Source organism: Morchella sextelata (assembly GCF_020137385.1).
Source record: "Morchella sextelata strain SCLS chromosome Unknown scls_6, whole genome shotgun sequence".
Lineage (NCBI taxonomy): Eukaryota > Fungi > Ascomycota > Pezizomycetes > Pezizales > Morchellaceae > Morchella > Morchella sextelata.
Genome location: NW_025408621.1, coordinates 1062440 through 1084085, shown reverse-complemented (window position 1 = coordinate 1084085; position 21646 = coordinate 1062440). Strand labels below are relative to the sequence as shown.

General features: G+C 47.6%; 6 protein-coding genes across 6 annotated transcripts; 2 read left to right on the top strand and 4 right to left on the bottom strand.

Annotated features, from left to right (window-relative positions):
- Positions 1–2823: 2823 nt before the first annotated feature.
- H6S33_011409 (uncharacterized protein) lies at positions 2824–3793 on the bottom strand (the record flags this gene model as incomplete). The annotated part of the gene is made up of 3 exons (XM_044842767.1): positions 2824–3213; positions 3282–3708; positions 3774–3793. The coding sequence occupies 3 exons, from the start codon at positions 3791–3793 to the stop codon at positions 2824–2826; spliced, it is 837 nt and encodes a 278-aa protein (XP_044696177.1).
- A 3640-nt stretch (positions 3794–7433) lies between these two features.
- Positions 7434–8015, bottom strand: H6S33_011408 (uncharacterized protein; the record flags this gene model as incomplete). Its single annotated transcript, XM_044842766.1, has 3 exons — positions 7434–7499; positions 7560–7799; positions 7857–8015. 3 exons carry the CDS (start codon positions 8013–8015, stop codon positions 7434–7436), a joined length of 465 nt encoding a protein of 154 aa, XP_044696176.1.
- A 3267-nt stretch (positions 8016–11282) lies between these two features.
- H6S33_011407 (uncharacterized protein) lies at positions 11283–12744 on the top strand (the record flags this gene model as incomplete). The annotated part of the gene is made up of 4 exons (XM_044842765.1): positions 11283–11399; positions 11466–11645; positions 11732–12230; positions 12299–12744. The coding sequence occupies 4 exons, from the start codon at positions 11283–11285 to the stop codon at positions 12742–12744; spliced, it is 1242 nt and encodes a 413-aa protein (XP_044696175.1).
- A 478-nt stretch (positions 12745–13222) lies between these two features.
- On the bottom strand, positions 13223–14352 carry H6S33_011406 (uncharacterized protein; the record flags this gene model as incomplete). Its single annotated transcript, XM_044842764.1, has 4 exons — positions 13223–13430; positions 13498–13947; positions 14010–14176; positions 14269–14352. The coding sequence occupies 4 exons, from the start codon at positions 14350–14352 to the stop codon at positions 13223–13225; spliced, it is 909 nt and encodes a 302-aa protein (XP_044696174.1).
- Positions 14353–15286: 934 nt separating this feature from the next.
- H6S33_011405 (uncharacterized protein) lies at positions 15287–16063 on the bottom strand (the record flags this gene model as incomplete). The annotated part of the gene is made up of 1 exon (XM_044842763.1): positions 15287–16063. One exon carries the CDS (start codon positions 16061–16063, stop codon positions 15287–15289), a length of 777 nt encoding a protein of 258 aa, XP_044696173.1.
- Positions 16064–16878: 815 nt separating this feature from the next.
- H6S33_011404 (uncharacterized protein) lies at positions 16879–17118 on the top strand (the record flags this gene model as incomplete). The annotated part of the gene is made up of 1 exon (XM_044842762.1): positions 16879–17118. One exon carries the CDS (start codon positions 16879–16881, stop codon positions 17116–17118), a length of 240 nt encoding a protein of 79 aa, XP_044696172.1.
- Positions 17119–21646: the final 4528 nt, after the last annotated feature.

The window sequence follows — 21646 nt, the reverse complement described above, 5'->3', positions numbered from 1 at the left end:
CAGTATACTAATAGTACAGAATACACTCGGGGCATGCCCGAGACCCTGAAAAACAACTAAAAACACTTAACTCCTAAGTCCGTAACCCAAACTCCTAAAGCCGCTAAAACCCCTCAACCTATTTATCCACTCTAATGCACGTTTCCCTGTCGATGTTTCTTCTCCATCGGCCGTCTGGTGGATAATCGTCAGCGTCGGCTATTCGGAGGTCTCGGATGGCAAGGCTACCTACTCAGGCCTCTTCCCACATCGCTTTCCCACATAGCAGAGTCCTCTCATGCCCACAGGTACCGCCGATAGGTACTCGGTTGGCTGATAGCTTGCGCCGATTCGCTCTGAGCGGTCCGATCTTCGATCCGATTGATTCCAGCTCTCCCTCATATATCCACCGGTCCAAAAGCACTCCCCTCCAGCGGTTTGACGCTCCGGGGGTTATTATTGGGGTTGAAAACGTGTTTTTTAACTAGGAAAACCGCGACTCCGCATTTGGTCGCATATTGATCGCACCGCACCTTGTGGGTGCGAACCGGAGTTGACATTGGCGCACAGAGGGTATTGGGGTATCTACTGGCCTTTTCTCCTACTCCCGTAAATGCTTGGCATGCCCGTAACAGGCCGTCTGGTGGATAATCGTCAGCGTCTGCTACTCGTAGGTCTCAGACAATAAGGCTACCTACTCAGGCCTCTTCCCACATCGCTTTCCCACATAGCAGAGTCCTTTCATGCCCACAGGTACCGCCAACAGGTACTCGGTCGGCTGGTAGCTTGCACCGATTCGCTCCGAGTGATCCGATTGATTCCAGCTGTCCCTCATATATCCACCGGTCCAAAAGTACTCCTTTCCGCCGGTTTGACGCTCCAGGGGTTATTATTGGAGTCGAAAACGTGTTTTTTAACTAGGAAAACCACAACTCCGCATTTGGTCGCATATTGATCGCACCGCACCTCGTGGGTGCGAACCGGAGTTGATAGTGGTGTTGCCATTAGTGTCCGAGGGTATTGGGGTATCTACTAGCCTTTCTCTTACTCCCGTAAATGTTTGGCATGCCTGTAACACTTGGGGACTTCTACCTTTGTAGCTGTTGGCCGAACTCTGGGCTCTGCGTAGTGTACTCCTGTGTTCTGGTACACATCCCTCACACAGGACCCTCAAAGATTATTGAGTTCTAACGATAGGAATTTTTAAAGTTAAAATTCTGAACCTGACTTTCTATCTTGCATGGCCGTCTATATTCTTTAACTCTATTATACTCTTAGAGAGACCCCCATTACATTAGCCGAATTGGAACCTTAACTCCCAAAGCTTGAAGCAATATCAAATACCATTCCTGAATTTTGAAAAATTTCAGCTTCATGCTTTAGGTTTTGTTTTGCTTCTCTACTTTTCAATAACTGTAGCTTTCTTTTTGCTGAAACCATATTTGGCGGGAGGGTTGTTTTGGATTGAATTGTTGATGAACTGTTTGATGAATCGGCTAAGATGCTGCTATCGTCTACTTTTCGCCAGAATACGAAGATAATTTCCATTTTTCTTTACTCGGGAGCAAACGGATTCCTACAAACAACCTTTTCGGAAAGCTTCATCTGGCAGGCAAGTATGACTCAGGGGCGCCACTATAGAACAGCAAACGGATTCCTACCTACCCCTGTTATCATGAAATATCATTCGATTATGTCCTGTTTTTGGAATATTTTGGGTTTTTTCTCAACCCGGCACCATACAAAATACCAATACTTAGGGCGCCCCTAGTGACCTCAAACTTGATTTATTTTTTAAAGCCCTCAGTATATTTTATGAGAACCTTTATTACAATAATTATACAACAGGATTAATAGTTTAGATCACTGTGGTAGAGTTGCGGATCGGTAGCAAGTTTGGTGGTAATTGTTGTTGGCGTGGTCGGGTTTGACTGTCTGCCACTGTACCATCATGTTTAGTTTCTCAATCACCATTTCTGGATATAATGATAAATAAATATTCGTAATTGTAGGTTGTGAATACGAATGTAATATTTATTTATTATAGGATGGAATTCTGTTTTTACGCTAATATACTAACTGCCCAGATGCTCCAGATTCTCACCGCATACTCTGAGTCTACCGGACACCCACCAGATCATTTCTTAAAATCCGGTGCCATTTAAGTCTAACTGCGGGTTCCACATACAAAACACCGGATGCGCGTCCAGATAATTCTATACCCCACTAATTACGACTTCGGCTGTGTTGGGGATGCAGCAGGTGCATCAGAGAAGGTAGCGGAGGTAGACATCTTTTTACAAAAGGTAAATAGGCCGGCAGGCAGGCAGGCAGGCAGGCAGGCAGGCAGGCAGGCAGGCAAGAAGTGAATGATGAGTGCAAATGAAGCGAAAATCTGTTCTATTCATCTGTCTCCTGTAGCACTTCCCACAATCCTCAAGAGTGGGCATTCACAAAATACAGTCACTTAAACTAGGGAAACGAAGGGCAAACCCAACGCGCTGGAGGGTAAAGTTACAATTGCACGATCGATGGGATATCGAAAATGTCCTTATAAATCTATGGCTTATTTTTTGCACTTCTCGGCTGTAAAGCGCCTCCCTATAAGTGCATATTGACAATGATAGCTAGACATGACTGATAATATATGATTGACAAGTACGTTATGACATTATACAACCATAAGCAAATTGATCTGTGGTTTAGTGTACCAGTACGCAACTGATCTTCCATCATTACAAGTAGAGTATGTACCCAGGTAAAGGATTAAGAAGCCGAAAACAACCCTAAAACCCCGAAAGGCCAACTCAGAGGCATACACATATAATTATGTATCGAGAGTATTCATCGCTTCGTTGGTATAGTATACCCTCTACTCATGAAATCATTCCTTCCCGAAGCACCATCTTGCTCCTTTGTACTGAAAAGACTCTTCAAGTTGTCGCTCATCTCTGTTTTTCTGCGTTTATTCTTCATTTTCTCATCCTCCAGTACTTTGCTTGTTAAACTGGCTGTTGCGGCGTTCTTTATACCGGTTTCTTCTTTCTTAAGTAGCTTCTCGGCTTCTTTGGATTCCTTCTTTCGCTTCTTCGATTTCCCATCGGATAGTCTTCTCAATGTGTGTCCTAGTCCCTTCTCAGAAAGAACTTTGATTCGGTTTCTCAAACTTTGGGCATCTTGGTCCAACACGGGGTTAATAGGAATGACATTATCTGCCTCGTATGCTGTGCCACACTAGTTCACCAGGCATGGTTAGTTTTGCATAGAATGATTATTCTGGGGAGATAAACCTGTAAACAAACGCCTTCACTTCCCTTAACCTCCTTGATCGCACTCTCCAAAAAGGCATGCCCACATGGTACCAGGTAAACCGCTCTGACTCCAGCCACGAGACCTTTCCTCGACACTGGACAAACCCACTTGTCCTGACCATCTTCCTTTGAAATGTCGAATTTTATTTCTAGGACATCTCTTAAACTCTTTACCCGCCCGTCTAATACCTCTTCACCGTCACCAAATGCCTCTGTTCCGCGTAGGAGCCATTCTAGAATTGAATCTTTATTGTAGAGACGCCCCGAGGAGTCGGAGACAACCGGGGAGGCGAGTGGACGCTTTGAGAGAGGGCAAGTGCTCCAGTGATATTCTTGAGTTTGAGCATTGGAATCACGGAGTTGAGAGTGGGTGGCGCGGCGAGTAGGGGACTTGACAAGCTCGCGACGTGTAGGAATGCTTTAGAGGTAGCAGTGTCAGCCCGCTTTCCAACCCAAAGGCAACAAGCACATGGTAAGTCTTACCTTCCTCCGTCGTTACCCATATTTCCTGAGATCTCTAGGTTCCTAAGATTCTTTATGATATGTGAATCTTAAACTCGAGGTTTGGCGCTTTGGTGCATGAGTCGGTATTTGGAATGGGCTCGATGATCTGACTAAACCCTGCCAAGAATCAGGTCGGACCAGGTCATGTGATATCGTGATACCCTAGCTCAGCCTAGTACATTGCTACTTTAAGTTTAAAGTGTTTCGCTAAAACCTAACCCTACTCCCGGCCTGACCATTGATTGAAGACAAGCTTAAGCTCATTGGGGGTAAGGGTGAAACTACATACATGTACCCAGGATGTCGGAAAATGATGCATTTGGTGATATCTCAACCATGAGAGAAGTAATCTTCACACAAGTCTATCTTGAGGTCAATTTAAGTGTGCGGATTCCTTTCATAATGAAAAACGGGTGGGAGGGTCTGTCATCGATACTTTTTGAGTTTTTACTACTGGTTTTGGCTATCTAATAGTGACCTCTTGCCTGAAGAATGGTTACTCCACATTCAAATAACACTAAATGTATTCTTAGGCATTACAGAGATGTCCTACACTTGAAGTTTGAATTTAGGGAGCGTTTTGCGTTGTGCCAAAATATAGGTACATGTATTTGGGGTAATTTGGCCACTTTCCAACACACTGGGTACACTACAGATGCATATAATAAGCAAGTATCAAGCGAGAAGCTAACATGGTGCAAGCTACATACCATTATGGAGCCAGAGAGATCGTCGATACATTACACCTAACCCACAAGGAGGGCTTAGGAGAACACAAAAAGCTCGAGAGGATGTAAGTTTTAAAAAAAAGTACTTCTGGCCGAGGAATACATGTATATTTCTTACGGGGAGTCCGATTTATGATTTATATATTCCCGCAGCTAAAAAGGATAAAGAAAAAGAAAAAGAAAAAAACAGGCCCCGAGAGGATTCGATTATTTAACTACATGTATACATATGTATGTTACCGGAACTAGTACATGTACTGTTGACAGACCGGGCGCTTGAGTGGGTTCTAAGATATCTTTCCTACTAAATACTGTCGATTACTACCACGACGATTAGATTGATAAGAAAGATCTTCAATAAGATTCGTGGGCAAAGGAGTGCACTCATAGGCAGCGTTTTTCGTCGATTCTCGTCATCCAATATTCCATATACATATACATATAATCCACCAAGAAAACAGTAAGCTCCAGGGGAAATATTCCTACGTAAAATTGTTTCCATTACGGCGCTGTCGTAGTCCATCACCGGGACTAGACAAGGGAGTATTATAATTATTATTTTCGCTATCTAGTAGTCCATTACTGTAATTTGTTCAACAATCCGAAGGAATAGAGACTTTATGCAAGTAACCCTAACTAATCAATCCCCATCGATATATCACATTAAGATACCGCACCTGGGTCAGGGAATTGAAACCCCTGTACCGCACAGGTAAAGAAGTCTTCAGGTCTTACCCATGGGGAGACACCCGTATTTCTATACATTCTCGTTCTCTGTTGGCTTAACTGACGAGCGATTTCGTCTCATGTTCTGGTTGTGAGCAAGGGGCAGACTCTTTTATATATAGAGGTTGCCCTCCTTCGCTGTCTGTATTGTGGGAATGTACGCTTTTCTTCCCACTAATGTAGGTCCCGGGGAGTGCGTCGCAGCATGGGCTTTCGATTCCGGCTTATTAGCGAGGGGGTGAAGGGAGTTTCTTCTTGTGTTCCTGTTTTTAGGGACGGAGGGGCGCACTTCCACAAAAGCGGGGGTGCTTCTCTCTGTATTTCTACCTATCTCGATTTGAGCTTTACTGCCTTGTGGTGCTCCGTCATCAGCTTTTCACCCGCGTCGTGCGTTTCTTACACCCCGATAGTAGAGTGATAATTCATGAAGCACCGCCACCCCACCAGTTTTATGGATTCGGGTCGGGGGGGTCGGAGGATTACCTCCTCAGCTACTTCTCCTCTAATCGCGCTCTCTTCACGGAGATACGTTGCTCCCGCTTTCGCCGGCTTGACTGAGAGACTAACGTGAGCTATAAGGGTCCCGTTAACCTTCTCAACACCTAATCCTTAGCTTTCTATAGCGACAACTCCCTATAAGGATGCAAAATTTCGATCCCGATCGTATCCTTATAGCGAGAGATTACTGTACCCCTAAACTAGTAGATTGCCATACCCTCACCGGTTCTCCTCTCATCCTCATGCATGCCCTACTCATTCGTTCTTACCAAGAGCGTGTAAATGTTTCTAGTAAGAGGAATTGGCTCGTAAGTCGTAATTCCGGCGCTTTAGTTAGTGCCGGTCAACACCGTGAGGGTGTTATCAATGGCAATTACCTGGCTTTACAGAGGCAAGTCACGTAGTCCATCCATAATAGCTGAGCTAGCTACCTTCCACAGCGCTCCACGGCAGGATGAGCGATACTTTGTGGCCGGCCTCCCACATGACATGCGCGGTCGGTAACCTGGCTGGAGGCGGACTAGGCGTAATCATAGTAAATCACTCGGCCTGACACGTGGGCTACCGGCGCCTGCCCCTTGTTTTTTCTTGTTTAATTCATTAATCGTATGCAGACCGTAGTCTATGACGATACCGGCGCCCGCTCACCTAGACGCGTGGAACGGGTTTCTTTGTAATCAAGATATCTGCGGGGGTTGGTGATGGTCCACATGAGCGCATGTAGTAGTGCTCTAGTTTGGTGAGCGCAAGTGGCTTGCCCTACGGCCAGCGATAGGTGTGTTCGCACGCACAAGGCTTGATGCTTCCGTCTACGGTGCTAGCACTCCACTCGGGTTCTCCTATGTACAACGCTCTTACAAGTATCTTACTCTTTCCATCCCCGCTCTCCTCGCCCTACTCGTCTTCGAATTTCATCCTATCCCTTATCTATTGTTTCTAGAGTCCTAAGGTAAAGCCCTATCCACAAGTATCTCTCTACTCCCCTCTTCGGGCACGTAACTCTCTCGCCTTGGGCAAGAGCGGGTGAATGATCAATATTAATTGCCTCTACTCCTCCGCCCACCCTGTTTGGCACCTATGTGAAAGCACCCTATCCCCGTTGATCTCTTGGTTCTGTTCAAGGGTTTAAAGGGTGTATCTCATAGTCCACTGGATTTCTTCGACTCAAGTGGCTCGGTTGTCTCCCCCGTCCTTTGCGGCTGCTCGCTTCCGCCGTTGGGCTAGTTTCCCTTGTTCTTCTACACACTTTCTTTTAGGCACTACACCAGCTGTCACTTTGGTATAAGGGTACCGTTAGACTTGTATGCCTGCGCTGTAACGGTAGCTCCTCATCGGGACCTTACGGAATCACAGATGAAACAGAGAGAACATCGAGTGACCTCTCATGATTGCATCGGACTCAACATAAGATCCCGCAAGAAAAGGCTGTCTAACGGATATTAACTTAATCCGTCGTTATTAACCACTGTTATAGTTTTACATTTACAATGCTATGATATTCCTTGCGTACGAGATGGCAATCAGTACTATATATCATGGTTTCATATATTTGCTATATATGTGTATATAAGAGTTAGGAAATTCGTTAGATAAAATAATAAGTACACTCTCGGCCATTTTCATAGCATCGCTTTTTTCGAAATTTGCAAATCAATACCTGTAGATCCTACTAGAGCCTGTATTCTCATCAAGAGTCATAAAGGGCTTCAATCTTTGTCCCATAAACACATGCTCCCGGACTACCCGACTCAATCTACCCCAACTCAGTCAGCAAAATTTCCAACCCGAAATTGACAGCCAATCAAGTACTCACCGAATACCCCCCCGCATACTCACACATCTGATACGTATCAGACCCACTACTCAACAAATACCCCATCCCATTTATCACCTGTATACTCCAGCTACCCTCCACGGAGCAGCACGGACTGCTAGCAGGAAAATTTTCGTGGCTCCAAAACTGCAGCCGGAGTCCCATCGTTGCGCCGCCGTGGTTCTTTTGAAAGTAGCCGATGCAGATGCCGGTGGGCGAGGTGTTACAGTACCGGTAGAGCTTGTTGTTGTGGATGAACGCTTTGAGCGGGGAGGCATACGGGGGGGAGAAGCTTACACCGACGACGGAGGGATCTGTGGGGTACGAGCGGATTACGGGCTTGTTGTGGATGCGGGGGTAGGATGGGTTGATGGCTGTGAGAGAAAAGGTCCGGTTTAGAGCATTGGTGCCAAGAAGTAGGAGCGACAGGACAAACAGGAGCTGTGGAAGCTGCATTTTTGCTGAGTATTGTAGGTTGTGAATACGGTGAAGCTGGCACTGATGTTTGGCAAGTAGGTCGCGGCTATATAGAAACCGTATACGACGTAGCAATCATCGAGGCATTAGATCTATAGCAGAACTTCTATTTTCAAAACTCTATATCGTGGATCATTTGCATCGTATCGCACCGTTGTACCACAGATGAAGTACTATACTTAGTGCTGAACTTGCACTTTTCCATCGTATACTTCAACCAAGTGCACATGGCGTCACGCGTGACAAGAAAAACCTGTTTAGGTTATCATTGGTTGTGGTAAGGTTTCAAACCGCCGCTGTTTATAGACTCGTGTTGCGCAAGGAGTGATTGGCTGGACAAACGAGGGTCTGGTCTATCACGCCAGTTAAGCTTCAAAATATGCTTAACGAGGGTTGATGTAGGTGCAGAATACATGTATTTCGGAGAAATGTGCTGTTTTGATAGGTGGCTAAACCTTACACTGGCCGGAAGACTTAGTTCATGGCGGGCTAAATCTACAACAAGTGAGACTAAGATGCACCAGTATAGTGAACTGCAAGCTTAAGAAGCCGTCGTTAAAGGGTCATGGGGGCTGCCTCAAATCTGAGAGGGGTATTGTTCTACACTATAACTTGCAGATTGACGTTCAAAGACTGACTCTGATTGGCCTATATCCCTGCCGTTTGGTAACAAACACCTCAGATTTTGTGGTAGTTGACTATATTATACCGTAAACCACTCGTGTCCTTGGCCTAATGTAGTAACAATAGTAAGTTGTGGCATCCAAAAATCCACGGCATACGTTCGTGGACTTTGCATGCGGTGTCTGTAGAAAAGTATAAAAATACACGCACCCTAAATAGTATAACTTTCATCCTAGCCGATATATTCCCCGTTATCAGTGTCCCATCGGTGGAAATAAAGAGATTCTACCCGCTGCCTATTATATACCATTATAATCATAGTAATGGATGCTAGCGTTTAGAATGTAAAAACGCTTAATAGAAGCATCAGGGTAAAAGTATGCTGCAGAGGTATCGATAATGGTGAGTGCGGGCATTAACGGTGTGGTCCACGAGGCCGGGCGACTTCATGACCATAGATTTGGAGCCGAAAGAGATCAAGTAGCTGCAATTAACGGGTACCCAAGTCTTGTTCGATGTGCTTAGCCTCTTTGTGATTGTCTATTAATTACTACGCTGTGCTTCCCAAGGCCGCTACCTTGCTTTACATGGTGTTTGGAGTCAATCCCTGCCTTAATTCATCGCCTGGGGAGTAAATATGTACTTCAGGCGGACAGGGTACTTGAGTGGGGTTTGTATATCAATACAACTTAATTTCTGTTTTGGTCATGAATTGCTTACTTACTGTGGATATCAATTGATGTCATCAGTTGCCTTATATATATGTGGTTCTTAGGAGTTCTATTATACTTGTTGTACTTTTCCATAGACCACATGTTCTTTCTCTGTCACTACAAGACACACTTGTTCCTCCTCGCTCAGGCCATTATATTATTCGCTTCAGTCCTTCGATAAATATATTTATTGGTTCTCCCCTATAAACAACTCGGAAAATCATAAACCTTACCCCATGCATCATTCGTCGGGAGATTGTGCCGGTGGTATACCACGCCGCCGTGGTACATGATGAGCACGCGTAACTACATGTGCATGGAGTTTGTGCAATTGTCGATCAAGTCTCAAGGCTCTAGACAAAGTCCGGAGAGTTTTCTCGTGGGGAAGAGCTACTTAGCTAGGGACTACATGCGGCAGCACTTTTGTGGAGAACATTGCTCAACACAGGTCCCGCCATATGTGTACCCGAAGGAGACGACAAGTGGTAAAGTGGTTGAACTAGGAGTTGAGAACTGTCAGTATTCTGTCCTCATCACTAACATATGCCTGAAAGCACTCACCAAGCTGAATGTTTCTTTCTCGCGATTCGCAGATAACTAAACTAACTACAATCCATTGTAGTACAAGCGCTTGGCGGGCATTGCGTTATTCACGCTGCATATATGCAGGTTCGAAATAGATCTACACTACATTCCGATTTGTCGGCGACCAGAATCGCCAGAGAGCTTAGGAATATCTGTTGGTCATTAGAGTGAGACCGAGAGCGCCCGAGCAATTGCAACGCGGATGGCTGAGAAGACATATTTCCACAGAGGCTTTGTTTGATGATGGAGAGTAAATTGAAGGGATATATGGCTGAGGCGATGAGAGACTTCTGAACACAGGCAAAACCAAAAGAAATCTTCACAGACACGTTCCAAACGGGACGGAATAGTAGGGCAGCCACCTGATTCCTGTGTATCTGATGTCTTGCCAAGGAAGGAGCCCTGGGCCTTGGACCCTGAAAACCTAGTCCCTGACAACAACAACCGACCTCCGCTAACTAGACTTCAACCCTGTTCCAGCGTAGAGTAGCTGATTTTGATATAGCCGGTGTGGGGTGATTGAGTATCAGTTGGAGCAAGAGTGACAGTAAAACTTCAGCTCGGCCCTGTGCGTTCTCCTCTTCGCTAAGTGGTGCAGGGCTATGCCCAATCGGCCAACTTGTGTGGTAACTGGATCCGGATCACACTGTTATCCATTAAACCCTACTCGCACGGTCGTTCTTACTGTGAATCTTATAGAAGCTTAACAGGTCAGCCGCCACACATTGACAATGTCTAAGGCACCAATCGCTTGACTTGACATTTCTTCTCCCGTGTCTGTAGAGTAGGTATCAAAAGGTGCATACCCTAACCACTCTAAATACGCCCGTAAGCTGCACTGTTAGCAGGCTCGGCATGACAAAAGTTCAGCTGAAATTTAACCTGTAAGAATGAAGCCGAGATTCGCTCAACTGAGGCGAGTACCGGGGGTGCCTAAATACTCATGCATCGCGGAGGGGTAGAGTAGATCTGGGTATGTAGGTTGATGCTCTACTACCCCTTGTGGGGATCAACTCTATCCATATTTTATCAACATGTCTCAGTGGTAGTCTGTAAGGTACTTGAGACTTATCGGCACTTCACGGCCGTTCTTACCAAAGGGGACTCTAGAACCCACCAACCTGCACCTGAGATGACCCGGGTGTCATTACCACCTGCGGAAAGGCAATGGTGCAAGTAAAACACAACAGCGCTTTCTACGTGGTGAAGGAGATACGGAGAAGACTACAAATACCAGAGATGTCGGCCGCTGTATTTCTCAGGCTCAGTCGTCGGTCGGTCGTTATATCTTAACCCACATATATTTTACCAGTAAATCTCAGGCATGAAGGTTGTTCTTCCTACTCTCCTTCTTGCCAGCGCTGTTGGGGCGTTGGCCGCTACTTCCAGCAACACTTGCACGAAGAAGAAGATTATCATTGACACTGATTTCTGGAACTTGGTAACAACCTCCCTTCCTGCGTTATATATCATTGCTAGCAATTGTACTGACATTGCCGTGCTGTAGCCCGACGATGTGAACGCACTCGCCATTGCAAACGCCTTTGAGACCTGGGGCGAGACTGAGATCCTTGGTGTTGTGTCGAGCATCCGTTCCCGGTATGCTCCTCCGGCCATTGACGCCGTCGACACCTTCTACGGGCACCCGGACATAGAAGTAGCCATCCAAAAGCCGCTCGATAACACCGTAAGACCCCCCCCCCCCCCCCCCCACACACACACACAAACCGCATACACTCCCGTTGCTCTCAAAAGCTAACAACTTCCCCCTAGACCTACGACCCTGACTACACCCGCTACGGCGGCTGGGTCCAAACCCTGGGCCAAAAATGGCCCGAGGACATCAAAGACGGCTCCAACACCACGGACCCGGTCCTTCTCTACCGCAAGCTCCTTGCCTCCGCCGACGATAACAGCGTCACCATTGCCGTCATCGGTTTCTTCGACGTCCTCTATCGCCTCGTCGACTCGCCCGCTGACTCGATCTCCGGCCTCACCGGCTGGGAGCTCATCAAGAAGAAGGTTGTCGAGCTCGTCGTCCAGGCCGATGCGTCGGCGCCGAGATCGTACAATCTGTCGCACCACAATGTCACCTTTGCCGCACATGTGCTCAACAGCTGGCCAAAGATGCTGACGTTCGTGCCCGGCTATGTCGGCAGGAACATCAGGATGGGCGCGAAGCTGGCGACGGAGCTGAGCCCGGACACGAACCCGATTGCGTTTGTGTGGAATGCGACCATTGGTGCTGGAAAGGATGATGGGTCTTGGGATCGTAAGTCTATACCCTCTTCCTGTTTTAACTTACTCTATGAGAGATAGATATACTAACATTGACTGCAGCTGCGGCAATCTACTATGCCATCCGCGGCCTCGACGACGTCTACCACTACAACAAGACCGGCGGTGCCGTCACAATCCTGCCCAACGGAACAAGCACATGGAACGACAGCGCCGTGCCGGCCGGAAAGCAGAACTGGGTCGACCTCACCATGAGCAATGTCACGTTCGCAAAGAGGCTTGAGGACATCCTTCTGTGGGAGCCGAGCAAGCCCAAGCCGACGAACCTGATCAAGTGCGGTGCCGCGGCTGGAAATGGTACCAGTGGTACTGGCTCTGGCTCTGGCTCAGGCTCAGGCTCCGGCTCTGGCTCCGGAAACGCGACAACTACACCTGGTGCGGCGTCGACGCCGTTAGCGGAGTTTGAGGGTGCGGCTGCAAGTGTCGGTGTGGAGAGGAGTGTGCTTCTTGGTGCGGCGATGGTGCTGGCTGCTATGTTTGCGTTGTAGATGTAGCATCTAGTAGATGATGTGATGGGTATATAGCCTTTACTGGTAGCTTTTAGATGTTTATGTTGTGAAAAGTAGTTAATTGTTTATAATGAAGGGATTTGAAGTTAGGAATTCACCACACCAAAGTACACATTCATGCAGTTAGTGGTGCACGGGAATACAGATGGTCGTGTTTAGTGGTAGTGAATGTGGTTCGAGTGAATGCTACTGATTGCTACTGATCAGCACAGCAATAATCACGATTGATAAGATAACCAGCCCCGAGTGATGGGCCATGAACTTGACTATCGCGTGTGACGTCAACTTAACTGAATCGGTGGTAACTACATGTACTGCCGTCTATAGAAACTATCTTACAGCAATCAACGCGATCGATATACCCGCAGAGTATCATAAAACCCTCCGTAGAGGCGCTGCGGGCTTCGAAATGTGTATAGTTAGTATGTACCTGTCCACCCCCGCACACTGTGATAATCTACTTTGACTCGGCGTCTTTGGCATCGGCGGCCTTTGCCTGCTCTGTGTTCCCATCCTTGATCTCCTCTTTAGGCTCCTCCGGCTCGTCTTCGCCCTCGACGGTGATTCTGGTGCCTTTAACGCCCTCTTCCACCTCCTTGACCAGGCTCTCGATATAGGCCTCGTCTTTTCCAACCAGGGTAACCGTATTATGGTCCTTCCCCCACCTACCACACCCACCACCACCGTCAGCACTCCCCAAACCCAAACATACACACCCCAGAAAAAACCTACCTCGGATAACTCCCCACCTTGACCCCCCTCGCCCCCACCTTCTCCTGCAGCTCCGTCAAGTACTCAGCAACCTCACTCTCCGGCAGCGCCGTACTAATCAGCACCCTCACGAGCTTCTTCCCCTCGACCCTCTTCTCCTCCTCAAACAGCTTCCTCATGCCCTCCAGCTGGCTCACAAAGATGCTCGGCACCCCCGGCAGCACATGCACGTTGTAGTTGATAATAGCGACAGGCACCCACGTGTCGTCGCTCACATACACGACGCGCACATTGTCGCCGGCCGGCAGCTCCGCCATGCGCAGGCGCGCCGTCCGTGTCGGCGACGGCGTGTCCCAGTCGAAGGGGACTTTGTGCTTGGAGAGGAGGCGCATGCGGCGGAAGGTCTCGTCGTGGAGGCGCAGGGGGAGCCCGAAGGCGGCCGCGAGGGACGAGTAGGTTATGTCGTCGTGGCTGTTGTTGTTAGTATGACGGGGTAGAGAGGGGGGAGGGGGGGGGGGGAGGGGGGAGGGTACGTGGGGCCGATGCCGCCGGAGGTGACGACAAAGTCGTAATTTGCGCTCATGCGGCGGGCCGCCTCGATGATCTGGTCTTGGTCATCGGAGATGACCTCGATGCGCTTGAGCTCGATGCCGAGGTCGAAGCAGAAGCGGGAAAAGTAGGGGGAGTTGGTGTCGACTGTCTGTTGTTGTGCGTGCGGAGGGCAATTGTTATTAATTGTCTCTAGGATGCCCCCCGCCCGGGGAGGAAGGGGCCTGTAGACGGAGTGCATACCTTTCCGTTGAGAACTTCGTCGCCAATGATTAGACAGGCGGCCGTGTGGATTGGCCGCTTGAAGGGATCTGCGGAGATAGACATCCCTCTGTGAATATGCTTGAGATGGTTTGAGACTATGGAGAGGCGCGAGAGCATATGATGATTGGTGGGAGTATATGAGACGGGGTGTTCTCTCTCTCTCTCTCTACTTTGGGTATCTAGAGAGTTGTGTCCTCACGGTCGTTGTTGTTTGTTGGTGTACTACTACTCTAGTTACATGTAGTGTGGTTAATTAGTGAGGCTGCAAAGCACAGTGGGGTAAGTGCATGTGCGAACTCTTGGTGGTGATATCATACACACAATCCTGGTTAGGTCCCACCACAACCACTCCACCCACAACCACTCCACCCACAACCACCACCACTCCGACCCCTCCCCTCCCCTCCACTCCACTCCCCATCCCCCCGCCACTCCGCTCTCGGCAGTGCTAGTGCCGCATGCAGGGTTGGCTATAGCAGGGCTGCAGATCTGAGGAAACACTATCGAGTGATATTTGGTGATTCTCTCTCTCTGCACATGCTCGTTTCTCCACAGCATCAGATTCCTCTGGCAGCCGCTGCATGGTCTTCTTATATACAGGGGGTATACCAATCATCGTCCCGTCATAAGTACACATCATAACACATAAAGTGCCTCCTTAATAATCTACCAGGAAGGAATACCTCGTCTACTTAATCCCGAAGCCTAAAATGGGATAGGCGCAGATATCTCCGTTGTTTCTGTACAAAAGTACTCTTAAAAGAAGAGAGAAGAAAAATTACCCGTAGTCTGACTCCTGAGCCCCGAATCCAACGTAAAAAGTATGCTAAAACGCATGAGAGAAAAAATCCCCTCCAAAAAGAAAGAAAAAAGGAAAGAAAAAAGGAGATGGATATAAAGTAGCGGAGATAAACGACCTTCGCACTCTATTGAAAAATTCACCATACGATATCGTTATTAGCAGAATATTTTTAACCCTGCTTCCATGTCTTCATCTTCAGGTGCCTTCTTCTATCTCCCACGCTTCCCACTCTGGCGCCTGTACAGGGGCTTCCAACTCTACACCATCATGCCCTCCGTGCGTGATGCAGCCAACACAAGTGCATCCCTCGCCGCACTTACATCCAGCCTCAGTCTGCGCGCACATTCCGAGCGGATAATCAAAGTATAGGAAATTGCTTGGTGAGAGCTCATCAACAGCGTCAGTGCCACTCGGGGTGCCACTCGGGGTGCCACTCGGGCTTCCGTCTGGGCCTATGTCCTCCTCTTCCGGTGTAGGTGAAATCCGCTTTGCCGGGCTACCTCTACTTCCACAGCATGTCCCTGACGATGGTGCACCAGCTACAGGCGACGAAAGCGACATCCCATTCGCTTCGAAACTGTTTGGTTGGGATTGTGGGTGCGAAAGCTGTTGAACAAGGCCGTGTGGATGGTTATGGATTGTAGGATTCGGGTGCGACTGCGGACTCAGAGATCCATTGTCTACGGCCATGAACGACTGCATCTCCCGTACATGCTCCACCGTCCTCCGATTAAATGGATGTGTTGCACAGCCCAAGCAATTACACTCAGGCCCACAATGACAGCTGTGTTCCCAGCCGTTGGCCAAAGCGGTGTTGGTGACTGGGGAATTGCTCATTGAGGGCACCAATGCCACATGCCCAGGCAGCTGTGCTGTTGGTTGCGGTCCAAATACGCCAGCCGCTCTTTGTTGTTGTAACCATGCAAATTCTTGAGGCGTGATCGCAGGGTTGATTGTAGGATACATCCACATGTTTGGAACCTGTGAAAAGTTTGTAGGCGGAATATATGACGGTGGATATTGGAGAGCAGGGAAAAAGGAATGCCCTGAGAAAGGTACTTGAGAAATAGTCATTTGTTGGGGCTGTATTGTGGTCGCTTTTTTTGAGCCGTTACAACAACTAGGACCTTGTTGGGTATTCTGCGGGGCGGGCGCACGATGTATATACTGTTGTAGTTGCGGTTGTGGTTGCTGTGCTGATTCCCCCCCGCAACCTCCACAGCCTACCTTTTTGACAGGAGGTTGAGATAGCTGCCAAGGAGATGATCCTGCATCAGGATTCCATACATCTGAACACAAGGTTTTGTGAGTTACCGCTGGCATGTCTGGTTTGTTTTCTGAGGGTTTTGTGCCCCCCAAGAACATATTTCCGTTTTGTGGGTTTGAAAAATCGTGTGATGGACGAAATCCATTGATATCTCCTCCATGTCCAGGACTTGTCGGAAGTCCTGCAAGCCCTCGCAATGAATCTCCTTCAGCAGAACCATTCTCTCTTGATATACCAGGCATGCCACCGCAGCTGTTAGCTGTACTTCCCATCTTTAAAGACTCAGCACTACTACTGCGTTCCCTCTCTTGCTCGAGTAGTTGTTCAAGAGCGACCTCCCCTATATTCACACTCCCTTTTCTTGCTTGACCAATTTTTTTCGGCCGTTGTGGTTTGGCAATTTTATTTAAAGGGCCATTATTAGCCGAACTAGCCGATACAATCGCGGGGAATGTTGGTGACATGGGCGATGTTATCGTCGACCCAGAATCGCTTGTAGCAGCACTTATAGCTACCAATGATGGCGGGGGTAGTGGAGGCGGGGGCTCCTGCGGCTTCGGTGTTCCACAAGCGCAAGAGGCAACTAAACGCCACCGTCAACGTTTATACAGCACTGGATAAGAAAGCAGTACATACCCTTCGGTATGGCGACAGATGTGACATCGCAGCTACAGCTCACCCTGGCAGAGCTTCCAGCCCTGTTCCCCCCAGATTCCCCTCCATTGGGCAGGGTGTGGACAAAGGTACCTGGGGAGGTTGATGATAGGGTGTGTGGGCAACTGCTTAACGGTCGGCCTGGTTTTCGAACTTGTACCAGCACTCGGTCGCTGTGATTACACTTTGATGAGCGATGTCCCCGTATGCAGGGTTCGCTTTCCGGGCCATCAGCAAACGTTTCTATCTGGGTGTAGACATAAGGTTGAGTTTCTCCGTCATCACTAAAAGGAAAGGTGTGCGGGAGCGGAGGAAGGTAGGGTAAGAGAGGAAATATTTACCAGGCAAACTTTACACCTCGCATCATCGGCATCTTGATGGTTGGCAGGTCGTTCCTTATTCTTTCACAAGGTAGGGGGGTTGGACCAGGTGGTGGGGCTCAATATTCTCGGTCACGAAGGGCAGTAGCTTGAGAGCTACTTGTGGTCAGCGAGGGACTGTAACCAACCCATTCAACGCAACCAAGATCTCAAGATATTTTCGCGGTGGGAGCGATGCTATGATGAGTCCACCGAATCGTGACAGCGGGTTGCGACGTGTGTTACAAGATGGACAGACTGGGAAATTCGTGGATGAGGCTCTTCTGACGGCCCCCCCAGCTTTAACCAACCAGTTGACCGATAATCCTCCTGGTTTCCCTGAGATGTTGATGGGTCCAAACTGGATCACCCTATCTGCAAGCTGATGAAACAAATAGAAGGAAGCGAGGAGAAAAAGCAATGATTCTGTGAGTGAGAAAAATGGAACAGAGTAAGAGGCAGAAGCAGAGGTGCGCAAGTTATTATTTCAGGTCTTCCCTTGTCTGTGACCTCTTCGCGGCTGTCGCTGGTAACGCTCTCTCTCACTCTCGCTCTCTCTCTCTATCTTTCTGTGCCGTCGTGATGTAGGTCTATCCACATGTAAGATACTCGATATTCGATCGTGGGAGTTCCCCTTCCGTCAGATGAGGCGAGTGTTGCCGGTGCTGTAGATAGGGAATGGATTTTGGTTGAGCTAAAAAGAGTCAGTTTTTTTTTACACCCCTCCATGCTACCCCGTACGCATATATGTGCGCGTATATATTATGTACATAGAAGTACATACATATACCATACCAGAGCTAGAGTTCAAGAATTCGCTACATACACTCACAGCCTGTTCCCACACGACCATTATTCAACAAACGGATGGTCTTCTTGTCAACAGTCGTGAGATGTCGTGCCCTAGGGGCGAGGATGGATAGTGAACCTGTACGAAAGTTCCTAGTAAAGTAGGTAAGGAGAATAATGAATGCAGGTTTTATCCTCGTTTATCGCCTACCTGGGTACCTCGAAATTTACTGGTATCGAGAAGCAGGAGGAAGCTCATATGCTGCATATGTAGCCCAGTAAGTCAGTGGGGTGGTGGGATTACTGGGTCTAGCATTGAACCTCCAGGGAATATTCTGCATGCCCTGGCGGCAAGATCAATAAACCATGCGAGTGAGCAGGTTTCACGCCACAAATCCACACTCTGCGATGCAAAATCGGAGATGCGGTGTCTGAAGGTGTGCGTCCTAAAATGGGTGCGATGTAGAGCAAGTACCGTACTGCATATTATTACAACAGGTATTCGTTTAATACGCAGAAGTAGATATGTACATACATGTATGTTACTCGAGCGACTAGTAGCCAGTGATCATTTTCTTGGGGTCGTTTTATTTAGGGTCTGTCTTTCTTTTTCCCAAGACAACTTAATACCCCAACCATTCCTCGATCCTATGTATATCTTCTCTATCTCTCATAGCTCTTCGAGGCTTCTTTCTGTGCTCGAATTTCCTGTCAAACCCCCAAAGGTATGTACTATTCACCATTCGCCTTATGGATCTCCTTCTAGTATTCCCTATCTGCCGAGTGCTGACCCTGTAAAGCTTCCAGAGCCCAATCATTCACGGAATTGTCATGTGAGCTTTTACTTCAACAGCCTTGAGCGGTGAGAGTGTGTGGTGGTGCTGCATAGACACATATTATATCAAGGGAGAAATCTATAAAATTCATGCACGCCATCAGTTATCCAGACCTTCGAACACTTACCTACATACATACTACTACCCCACGAGTACAGGATACCTATTCAACCTATGATCCGTTCATCATGCTCATCCACGTGCCACCAATCGCCAAATCCCTAGTTCGGAGCCTACCGAGGTTTCTTCAGCAAAGACGCAGCCCGCCCGCCCGCCTTGGAGTACCCGGGTCGGTACCACAAATATATTCCCCCACCCCAGCTCTCCGAGCCACTCAACCGGTTCCCCGAGACACCTCATGTGAGAGCTAGCTTCCTTGGGCCGTATCTTCGTCCATTCATAAGCCATCTTTTCTTTCTTCTTTCCCCCACCTCATTTTAGGTAATTCCTGCGGGGTATGGTTTATGAATGAAACGAATTAGATATCCACACAAAACGCTTGCGTTTTTACAGTCTCTACTCTTTTTAGGGGCTGGGAGATATATTGGATCGAGAATCCCACCGATCTCTCCACTAGTGGTCATACAAATCTGCGGGATGTCCTGACTGAAAAGAATAAAAAACCCCCACCTTCTCGCCCGCCTCGTTCAGTTGGAAATAAATTTAGCTCCTTCACGGAATGGTGACCCAGCGTTGGATAGGAGATTGGCACTCATGATGGGCCCCCAAATCCGGAACCTGCTGCCTATCTCTTCATTGAAAAGAAAGGAAAGCTGCGGCAGACAATTATATCTGGGCGGGGCGGGGGCGGGCAGACATGCAAACTGGCCATTTAAAAAATATTCATTAACTATTATTTCTTCATTAGATTATACGCTTACCTTGGAAATTTAGTCGCGGCGCTTCTGTCATTACAAGTGACTTTGTTCCATACCCCTCAGGAATGCTTGGTACCTCTTCTTGTTTCCGATTTGCACGGTGGACAGCGTATCAGCCTTAGCCAAGTACACCAGTGGAAAATTAGGAAAGGAGGTTTACTTGCATTTAAAGGAATAAACAGCTAGGCATGATTCCTTATGTACAGAAAGAAGGGTCATGAAGGTATCACAAGCCTAGGACTCAGGCTGAAGGTCTTTTGGTATTCTACGACAAGTGTTAAACAACGGGAGTAGAAACAGCGCATGGTACTACCTTTAGTGATATGGAGGATAGCACACAAAATGCTGATTTGCTAAGTCCAAGAGGAAAATATCATACTCGGCCTAAACACTTGTGAAAAAACAGAATCCCTTACTTGAACCCCACCCTTTTCATTCTGTGTAGTCCAAGGGCCGATTGAGCACATACAGTGGTCTTGGGTGACGATGCTTTGGGAATACGCCAGTTTACTATGTAAGGTTTCATGCGAGTGATCGTACCTACTTTCTTGTTCGCCCGAGTTGCGCACCATCTATTCCCTCAGGCAACAAAAGACGTCGTCTTTGATCATATATAATCACTCGTGTCAATCAGAAGATACACCAGTTTACCTGAGACATCGTGAAAAGAAAACCGTTTGGGAAGTGCCACGTAAATGGTAGCTTTTGGCCGTATGTACGAGATTTCCTTTATTTTTTAGTTTGGGATAACCTCCTCATGCCCAATATTTTGTTTAGTGCGGCAAGAAAGCAGGCAATGATCGAGGGCCGGGAGCGACGGCGAGCGCATCGAGTGTTATACATGGAACTTGTTGGATTATGGACAATGTATATATTTAGTCGGTAAATAAATAGAGTTATTCGAAGCGATGTTGGTGCTTTAAACTGTAAGGCAGGATTATGTAGGTATATGTAGATGCATATATGTACTAACATCGCGCCTAAGTTGTAGGTAAATAGGATACCATGTGCAGCGATAGGAATTATCTATGGAAAATACAGTTATATGGTGCACAGATATTTCGCCATACAATTTCACCCCCCCTGTTTTTCCATAGATCATTCCGGTCGCTGTATGCTACAAAGAGAGGTAAGAAGAAGCAGTCGAATCCAAGCTACGTATACATGTAGCCAGACCACCATGGGGTTATGGATGACCGTGTTCTACGCCGGTCATCAAGCGACTACCCGTAATCCAGTTAATACCCACATTCCGTAACCACAGTTACTGGTTATGGCTGCGGCAGCTCTGCATGCACGTCTCGTGTTACTCTATCTTTATCCCTACTAGAGTACATGTATGTGTACTCTATATCACCAGGCATAAACAAAGTCTTTGTAAACACACAAGCTAGAACTCATTCGACCCGTGCAAGCTTATGCGGATGACCATATAGTCCGGTTTATGCCCGATGAATTTAGAACTGAGCATGAGTAATTGAATAATTACAAAGCTACATATAAATTTACCTATTTTACATGTAGGTACATCACGGTATGTAATTAAAGTACTCTAGATAGGTACATACATGTATGTAATGTACGTATGTAGACTACTAGAGTACAGAGTTAGCACGATAGGTAATATGCATTTACATTGATGGTCTAGGAGTTGCATGTCTTCTCTTCTTCTTCACCGTCTCATGACGATAGAACGCTTACAGTAGGAACACTCATGTAGAGCAAACAGCACTTCATGTGCTCCTGTGAACCTAGTCGTTGACAATGATCCG